The sequence below is a fragment of the Engraulis encrasicolus genome, chromosome 24 (genome assembly GCF_034702125.1).
Source record: "Engraulis encrasicolus isolate BLACKSEA-1 chromosome 24, IST_EnEncr_1.0, whole genome shotgun sequence".
NCBI lineage: Eukaryota > Metazoa > Chordata > Actinopteri > Clupeiformes > Engraulidae > Engraulis > Engraulis encrasicolus.
Genome location: NC_085880.1, coordinates 46,248,608 through 46,258,607, shown reverse-complemented (window position 1 = coordinate 46,258,607; position 10,000 = coordinate 46,248,608). Strand labels below are relative to the sequence as shown.

General features: G+C 44.2%; 2 protein-coding genes across 6 annotated transcripts in view; one reads left to right on the top strand and one right to left on the bottom strand.

Annotated features, from left to right (window-relative positions):
- The window catches only part of grid1a (glutamate receptor, ionotropic, delta 1a), a 655,667-nt gene that overhangs the window by 524,727 nt on the left and 120,940 nt on the right, over nt 1–10,000 (top strand). For 4 of the 5 annotated variants that reach the window (XM_063192185.1, XM_063192184.1, XM_063192187.1 and 1 more), the window contains exon 3: nt 5,890–5,943. The exons of the other annotated variant lie outside the window; for it this stretch is intronic. In XM_063192185.1, the coding sequence (XP_063048255.1) occupies nt 5,890–5,943 (54 nt within the window). The remainder of the gene's footprint in view (nt 1–5,889; nt 5,944–10,000) is intronic. 5 annotated transcript variants of the gene reach the window in all.
- Nucleotides 8,118–10,000, bottom strand: part of LOC134441793 (glutamate receptor ionotropic, delta-1-like) — a 304,090-nt gene continuing 302,207 nt past the window's right edge. The window contains exon 4 of the transcript XR_010033198.1: nt 8,118–8,269. The gene's annotated coding sequence lies outside the window, so the exon portion shown is untranslated. The remainder of the gene's footprint in view (nt 8,270–10,000) is intronic.

Here is a 10,000-nt window from a genome sequence, read left to right as displayed (position 1 = left end):
ATCATGAAATCATCCTTTTGTTGCATTATTCCATCTTGTGCACCAGCCGCCTTTTCTGTGCTGCTGTGAAATCCTATTGCATTATGGCATCTGAGTTTTGCATCAGCTTTTTGCCTCCTATTTTGCAAAAGAAGAGAGAGAGAGAAAGACAAGGAGGGGGAGGAAAGACAGAATAGACATGAAATCAAAAAGAAAAAGGGAATGAATGCCAAAGATGCAAAGACAAAGCTCAGAAGTTTTTACTCAGCAGTCATCCGGTGACAATTCAGCATTTTATTTTCTCCTCATCTGCTCCCTCTGACATGTTTTGCCGTCACTGACGTAGGCAATAAAATACAGAAACTTAGAGGCCATTGCAATGTCATGATGAAGAGTACAACCTAACACCACATTATACTGTGGCTTAGCAGGTTACCATGTGGAAACCAACACATTTGGTTAGCCAGCAACACGTTGTCATGTTTTTTAGCCATCCAGTGAAAGCATTGCAAATATTGAAAATGGATATTGCGCAACTCCCTTTTGAAAATTGCAATGTGAGAGGGATGCAGCAGAGCCCAGCATTTTCATCCCCAGCAGGCCCTTCCAAATGTGTGAAAATTGGCCATCGTTGTGTAAAATAGCAAACGTTTTCACAGTTAACTGTTCTAAGTACACTGTGAGAAATATATAAATTACAGATATTTCCTCTACACCATGTGTGCTACTCATACAATGGAAATTGAAAACAGTGAAGCTTAATCCTTTGCAGGATAGGCTAGACGGCCACAGGTCCAGTGGAAAGCAGGCTAGATAGGATAGATGGCCACAGGTCCAGTGGAAAGCAGGCTAGATAGGATAGACGGCCACAGGTCCAGTGGAAAGCAGGTTAGATAGGATAGATGGCCACAGGTCCAGTGGAAAGCAGGCTAGGCTAGACGGCCGTACATGGCCACAGTTGGAGGAGCTGGAGAGAGCATTTGCTTGCATTGCTAGCAAGCCTAAAAAAGGTGAAAGCGCAAGTGTGCAAAACATTATTAAAAAATCACTGCACTGTGTGACTTGATTACAATTTTTAGATCAGTCACTCAGCCAGGAAGAAAGAAAAAAGTAAATAACTAGATAAATGAACAAAACAAGACTCTGTGTCATAACACAGTGAATATCTGTTGCTTTTGGCCACCTGATGCAGCATTTGTTCTCATTTAACCCTCCTGTTATCCTTGGGGTCTATTTGACCCCATTCAATGTTTAACGTCTGAAAAATACATGAAGTACATAATTATTTTGCTTCATCTTTGATGACTTTTCCTAAATTTATGGGGTCAATGTGAAAAAAGTGAAATTTTCACAAAAATGTTTTCCCTTGGTGCTGTACACGTTTTGGTTACATCTGTGTTCCTTGGGGTCAATTTGACCCCAAATTATTTAAAGTATATTAAACATAAATGGAACATCCATATTTTGCTAATACATGTTCCAATCTGTCTAGATTATGTCAAATACATGAACATAAGTTATTTAGAACAGAACATTTTGCTTTATTTAGGGCTCTGATAACTAACAATATGTATAATGTGGACGAGGGCCAAAACTAATTCAGGGCAACTTTTGGGCAGTTGTTGCACATTTTCGCCTAGTCATGGATTAGTTTTTTTGGTGTGTGGGCTGTGTGTGGGGGTGCTAGGACTTATCTAAAGGGCTTTTTATGTCCCCAACAGAGCAACAGTAAATATCTGAGGCATAAACAGGTGCAAAATGTTTTGCTTCTACTGATTTTGTAGACATTTAAGTGGTTGGGGTCAAAATTACCCCAAGGATCACGGTAGTAACCTAAATCTGAAGATAACAGGAGGGTTAACAGTCATGTAGTGAGAGTCATTTCCAAGTAACCTAGTACACCTCCAGTCATGAATATGCAGAGCCATTTCCAAGTAAACTAGTACACCTCCAGTCATGTAATGAGAGTCATTTCCAAGTAAACTAGTACACCTCCAGTCATGTTGGGGGAGTCATTTCCAAGTAAACTAGTACACCTCATGTCATGAATATGGAGAGCCATTTCCAAGTAAACTAGTACACCTCCAGTCATGTTGGGAGAGTCATTTCCAAGAAAACTAGTACACCTCCAGTCATGTTGGGGGAGTCATTTCCAAGTAAACTAGTACACCTCCAGTCATGTTGGGAGAGCCATTTCCAAGAAAACTACACATCCTCTCCTTGTATTTACTTTAAACTCAGCTTGTAACAGTCCTGTTGTGAGAGCACTTCGCTGCTGAGCTAGAAAATCCTCTTCCCTCTGCTTTTTGCTCAGCATGCATCGTGCAACTGTATCTGTATGCAGATGCAGTAAATATATCTTCACCCTTTTATATATCTGGTTTTGACTGACAGTAAATCTCTTGTTGTATAATTATATTCAAATTATGTGTTTGTAGGTTTATGTCGTTAAGTCAGTTTTTATTTTTCTTGTTTGTGCAGTACATTTTGTACAAGTTCTTAGTTGATTGTTCTCAGAGAATTAAAACTATTCCTGTTACTTCATCACCCTCATGTTTGCAATACCTTTCTATCAAAAAACGAGTACATTTGTGAAGCTCAGAATAGCATCAAATAACATACCCTTAGTAATGCAACTGTTAGAATCAGAAGAAAATCAGGTTAATTGATCGGATGGATCATGTGATGGGTCAATGATTGACGTGTCTCATCAATCAGGTCCACCCAATCAGAGTTCTCCTTCTGAAGGAGTACAGTAAATTGCTACGTAATGGTAGTAGCCTACTTGGCTCACCTGCATTTCCCAACCCACTTCAATATTTCTTGCTGCACACCTGATCAACAGATTCAAATTGGTGGTCGGAACTGCTACTGTAGCTCCATTGGCACTGACTTTGCAAAGCGCTATAGTTGCGTCTGAAGTCTACCGATGTGACCGTGGAATGACCCATTTTATTTGCCTGGGCTGAACTGCTACTTTATGTCCTTGCTGTTTGCTGGGGAACTGGCCCAAGCCCACTGCAGTAGGATCATACTGAATTTAAATAACTCAGGGCCCCACACACAATGCGCTTTTTCATTTTGAATTAAGGCCAGCAAGGTTATTTTGGAGGCACGTAGGAGGAAAAACGCCTGCACGCTGCCAAGAAAACATCCTTTGAGCCAAATAAATAGGGTCAATGCTACTGTTTGTGTTCCTTAAATGTACCTGACTTAATTGACTTGGGCCCTGACAGCCTATGGGACATTCTGTTTTATTTTTATTTAGATATTTTTTTTCTGTTATGTGTTTTCCAAGAACTCTCTCACATTAGTCCACAAGAGCATACCAAACTTTATAAATGTTTCCCTCTGCATTACAATACCAAATCAGCATAGACGTACTCTGGCAGGAGAGGCCTGTTTGTTTTACATTATGTTCTTTTTCAGCCATGCTAGATTGTGTCACGCTCTCCAGTGAGATTGCAAATACCTCAGTGAATCGTATGCATCGATTCGCAGGATGTCTCCAGGGTGTTTGCGGAAAGCGACACAACTCCTGCGGCTTGTTATTACCATTGTAGAAAAAGAGAACAGTTACGAGAGCGGAAGAATGTATTAGCAAGCAATGTGTTTACATTCACTTTCTTGAAGAAAAGTGTTGCCCGCACCCTCAGTATGGCAGTCAATAAGACGGTTCGAGGTTGCCTTTCTGTCTGTAGGTCATGTCTACTGTCTGTCTGTCTGTCTGCCTTTCTGTCTGTCTGTCTGTCTGTCTGTCTGTCTGTCTACCTGTCCGTCTGTCTTCCTGTCTGTCTGTCTGTCTGTCTGTCTGTCTGTCTGTCTGTTATCTATTTGTGGTCATGAACATATGGCACAGGTGATTACTATAGCAGCCTATGTTGGAAGCACCAAAGTCGTTTCTGATCTCCCGAAAAATCGGTAGCAAACAACCAGTAGCAAAACAAGGGAGTCGGCTCAACTATGCTGTTTGGGAAATGTAAATTGCTATGCTTTTGGTCAGACCAAGTCTCGAAGAGATTTGAAAGTCGATGATAATCAGGCTATTCACCACCCGCCCCCATCACCACCTCACTACTGCACTACACCACAGGACTACTACACACCACCCGCCCCCATCACTCCCCGCCGCAATATACGCCCCCATACCACCTCATCTCCACCACCACCCACCGCAATATACGCCCCCATCACCACCTCACTACTGCACTACACCACAGGACTACTACACACTCCCCACCCGCCATCTCCACCACCACCCACCGTAATATACACCCCCATACCAACTCACTGCTACACCACCCACCACCCGCCACTCCCCACCCCACTATGCCCCATCGCTTTGGCCCGTGCCAGGTCACTAACTCTCCAGCTGCTTGAGTGCTGCCCCGTCTCATCTCGTCTCATCTCGTCTCCACTTCTCTGCGGCGATGCTAATCAGCCATTCACATCGGTTTGCAATGAGCTGGGCTGGCCAATGAGCTGGGCTGGCCAATGAGCTGGGCTGGCCAATGAGCTGGGCTGTCCAATGAGCTGGGCTGTCCAATGAGCTGGGCTGTCCCTGGGCATATGTGTGTCCTATTTCCTTTATGGTCGTATGGGCGAAATGGCCAACGGTGTGACGTGATGCCAGCAAGCGCTCTCTTGGTAGTCTCTGAGTCAGACGTTGTGAGGGGAGAGGAGAGGAGATAAGAGGAAGAGGAGAGGAGAGAGGTAGGGAGAGGAGAGGAGAGGAGGGAAACACAAATGATGAAAAAAGACACAAGGCATGAGATTCAAAACAAAACAAAAACAATCCTGCTCTCTAGTGGATATATTTCTCTCTCTCTCTCTCTCTCTCTCTCTCTCTCTCTCTCTCTCTCTCTCTCTCTCTCTCTCAAGGTTGCACCATCCATTAGCTGTTATTTCTGGGAATGGGGTCCGTAGAAGGGTGTGTGTGTGTGTGTGAAATAGATATGTGGACAAATGAGCCAGCCAGTGAGCAGGAGCAGAGCAGGCGAGGGAGAGAGAGAGAGTGAGCGAGAGAGAGAACGGATGAGCAAGCGAATGTTCCGCCATAACCGATGAGTGTGCCGGAACACTGGAGAAACACAGATGTTCATATTTTTTTGGAAGTTGAGTGGGTGTAAAAGGATGCCCAGTGTGTGTGTGTGTGTGTGTGTGTGTGTGTGTGTGTGTGTGTGTGTGTGTGTGTGTGTGTGTGTGTGTGTGTGTGTGTGTGTGTGTGTGTGTGTGTGTGTGTGTGTGTGTGTGTGCGTGGGTGTAAAAAGAGGCCCGGGGGCGATCCATCTCCCAGAATGCACTGAGAGCCTCATTTGGAAGCTAATGGCTCCGTTGCAGTGGAGACAAGCGTAGACCAAATAAGCGAGATGGATACTTCATGCCAGGCCACATATAGATACTGTAAGGGCTGTGTAGACAGCTGAAAGCTTTAAAGTGATACTGTCCCATTTTTGGAAATAAGCTTATTTAAATAATAGGGTACTACCGTTCTCCTATACTTTCAACCATTCTTTGGGTATGGCAGTGCAAATTTTACCTCCAAGCTAGCAGTTAACAGCAGCCACCAGCTGGTCTCATAGGACTCAATGTTAACTGCTGGCTTGGAGGTAAAATTTGCACTGCCATACCCAGAGAACGGTTCAAAGTACAGCAGAACGGTAAAACCCTATTATTTAACTCAAGGGGAGGTGTAAAATAAGCTTATTTCCAAAAATGGGACAGTATCACTTTAAGCTTCAAGCCAAGACCATGGAGCAAAAATATATAAATAACAGTAGTTTTGGCCTGGTTTACCCCCAACACAGCTCTCCTTGAACTAAAGACCAAATACCATTAGGCCAATATGACTATAAATTATTTGTCTGTATTTCTCACCATCTGTTTTTCTTTCTCTGTGTGTTTGTGTAGGCAGTTGAAACTAACCTGGCGTCCAAGGACAGCCACTGGGTCTACGCCAATGAGGTGAGTGCACATATACTGTCCCTATATTGAGTATAAAGTAGTATGTTACACCATTCTGTGTCTTTGTCATGATAGTATAGCCTATCTGCACCCAAGTGTTGCATTACACCCCATTACATTCATTTACATTGAAAAATGAATAGAGGTCTGTATCCAAGCAACTAACACAGTGGTTTTCAACCTTTTTCAAACAAACGCCCCCTTGAACTCATCATAAGCCTCCCAACGCCCCCTTAACCTCAAAATAATCCTGCCAATGCCCCCCTTAGTATTGAAAAGTAAAACAGACTAATGCCCCCCAATGAGATCTATGCCCGCCCCCACTCAACTGGATCCTTCTCAACACCCCCCAAGGGCCCCTTAACCCTCTGAGGTCTAAGGCTTTTCAGAGGCTTTTAGGCTGCTTACACCACCCTAACATTTTCAAGTATTTTCATTTCACATATATATATTTGGGACCTAGAAGGTCTGAGGTTTCTAATGGTGTGACTTATATGTTTCAATGACAAAAACTCACAGAGTTACAGATTTGTTTTTGGAGACACATTGCCCTCTGAAGGGAACTCAGACCTCAGAGGGTTAACGCCCCCTGGGGGGCTTATGCGCCCGCATTGAGAAACACTAAACTAACACAAGATGACACATTCAAAATAGCCTAGGCTGCGTATGTAAACAAGCTATGGATGTGCAGAAGAAGCAACGTGTGTGTGTGTGTGTGTGTGTGTGTGTGTGTGTGTGTGTGTGTGTGTGTGTGTGTGTGTGTGTGTGTGTGTGTGTGTGTGTGTGTGTGTGTGTGTGTGTGTGTGTGTGTGTGTGTGTGTGTGTGTGTGTGTGTGCGTGTGTGTGCGTGCACGTGTGTGTGCGTGCATGTGTGTGTGTGCGCGTGCATGCGTGCGTGTGCTATCATTGTGCAGATATGTATCAAGGAGAGCAGGCAAAGGCATCAGCACTTCGCTCTCTGGCCTCTGCAAACATATCCAGCTCCTCCAATCCTCAATTTCCTCTTCTATGTACCGGTATTTCAATTTAGTGGTTTTTGTAGGCGATTACTCTCCTGCTTTTCTGCGCCGGGTAGCGATTTAGAGATCTATTATTTGTTATTGTTGTCGTCCCTGACTACACACAGTACATAGATCGCACGCACGCACGTGCGCGCACACACACACGCATGCACACAAGCACATACACACACACACACACACACACACACACACACACACACACACACACACGCACACACACGCACACACACACACACACATGCATTTTTCCCGAAAATATGAGAAGGGCCATTTCGGGAGTATCATCAAAGCAATAACAGACAAGGAAGTGATTTTGGTAGCGTATGAGTGCATATTTCTTCCTGAGAATTGCAGACGCCGTTGAGATCCTACAGTCGGTCCCCCTACAATGCACACCCTTTACCGAGGTAATGCCACGTCATCCACCTCGGTACGTACCGGGCCTAGCTGCAGTGTACCCAAACAACCGCCGGGTGGCACTTGGGAGCGCTTGGAATGTTTTAGACGATGCTGACGGCATATTAATATATGCTCATATTCACCAGCACGCACCGATTCAGCGGATAACAACATGCCTATAAATTGTGTGAGAACACCTCCAGGAAGTAGGAAGAGTCATAAAAAGAATAGCCTAAATAATGTAATGAATTTTCTTTTTTTTTTAAATGATGATCGGATGAATTGCATTAATGTGCAAGCTCTGACAAAATGTAAATTGAGTGTAGCCAGAAGCCATACCGATTATCGCATCGCAAGATTTGAAACGTCTAATATTGCAACTTCAGACTTGTTGTCTGGATGTGGATACTTTTTCGTTTGGTAAAAATTACTGAGAGTGCAATACACCTCACCGCAGTAACAGCGCTTCGTTTGAGCGTGTAAGCGTTGGCTATTTATCTCACATCGCCAACAGCTGGGGCGATAACCTAACCTACACTTCCCTAATGAATTTAATGTTGTCACATTGGCAAAAATTAGCAAGCGACTGATATTGCTGTGTTCGTGCTCAAATTAAGTGTAACCAACTGTCGGGTTATGTGTCGCAGGTGAGAAAGTGCGCATTTTTCCAGCGACACCTCTCCTTGTTACCAAATACCCTGGAGAGTACTGTACACCACAAATACGCCAAGACACAAATATTGAGTTTTAAAATAATATTTATTAACTAACAGAAATCTAAAAGAGTCCCGGGGCACCCCAAATCTATAAGTCCGAAATTCCAAATTTCCTTGGAGATCCCCCCCACAGTCATCCGTTCCGAAGGAGGCGGAGGAGCGGTGGCCAGGTGTCCATCCATTGCGAGGCTGGGGAGACAGGAAGAGCTTGGTGACAGTAGGCTTGATTCCATAGGCAGTCCAAATGACACTCACTTCCATAATTAAGTAGGCTACGCAGGTAATCGCTGCACTTATTCCACGTGATTTACAACACTGCACTCGCTAGTCTAGGTTAAACGTTAGGGGTGAAGTTGCTCAGCACTCGCACACGGCACGGCTCACTGCAATGTGTGCTGCGATTCAAGGCCAGCGGTGTTAAAAGTGAGTCCAAGTACAACTGGGTTTGGAGAGAGAGAGAGAGAGAGGGGGGGGGGAATATATGCTGGGAAATATAGGCCTATGCAATGTCATCTCATAATCATGGAGTTCCTCATGCGATTTCATCTGGGTCAGTCAGACATGCATGCACCTTGCGCACCGGGAAGTGTGTTTTTTCAAACAAGAAAACTGGTTCATCATATGCATGGCTTAAACTGACTTTAATGTTTGCCAACGTGCTATAGTTTTCCTCTCATAATAGCACCTGGCGACTGTGACCACAGTTAGATGACCTCGCGCGCGTAAACCCATTAAAATATAGCCTAGCCTTCTGTGGCTATTCAGAGCAATATGAACCAATCAGGTCGGCGTTGCTATTAAGCAAAATACATCCCTGATGTCTACTTAACTAAAATAAGATGCATTTGTCTAATATTTGGAGACATCGCCTTGCTCTTTCTGCGGGGAATTAAGCGCCTCTCTCCCTCGCTCTCTCTCTCTCCCTCTCTCGCCCACACACACACACACACACAGTTTGGAGAGGACGCATTTAAACTGTAACAGTTTAGGCAGTAGGGGAGAGCAGGGACTCATGAAACTCGGGACGAATGAAACACTGCGATTTACTCGAAAACTTTAACATATCCGAAAGTATGAAAAGTCAAAGTTGTCAGGTTTACAGGCAAAAGGGATTTTAGTGTCAGTAGACACTGTCGGGACGAATGAAACACCCGTTTCATCCGTCCCTCTCGCCCATTGACTTAAAGCAGGATCAAAATAAAATGGGAGCACTTGAGATGACTATGTTCCAACTTGTCTTGAGCACCGTCGTAGCGCAACAAATCATTATCGTAAACATAGCCTAGATAATTGGAAATTACAAAAAATAGGCTACATTTTATAGACTTTGGCTATAGGCTAAGCCGACTCCTCTACCTGTTTGAATTAGTGCAGCCTTACAGGGAGGACGTTAATTTGGCATAGGTCAACTGCAAGAGACTACTAATTTGTGACTTGACGGGATGTGTGAATAATTAGGCTACGATATGCAACAGGCATATTTAGCCGCACTCAGTCATTCATTGGGTGAATGTCCCGACCCTGTGTGTCCGCGTGCATGCATGGGGTGGGGAAAAATACATCAAGCGTGCCATCACCACCCATCCCCCCGGACCCACGAAACCCACTGAAGATCCAAGCAATTGTAGTCTGTCAGTATTTTAGTGTGGGCCCAGGTAGTTGAATTCATGGCATGGCCTGGTTATCTCAATAGTGCCAAGAAGATGTTTGCCCTCAGGCTAGTGTGTTCATAAAGCGCATGTTCGATTTGCTGTAATAGGCTACGATCAGTAAGCCTCAACTTGTCCGTCGTGTCTTTTCCTTCTTTCGATATTTTGTAAAATAGGCCCACGTTAAAGCCTAAATACGATAATAGGCCTAAATAAGGCTAATAAAGTAAGCTAAATAAGTTAGGCCTAAATAAAGTTGTTTTAGCCTATG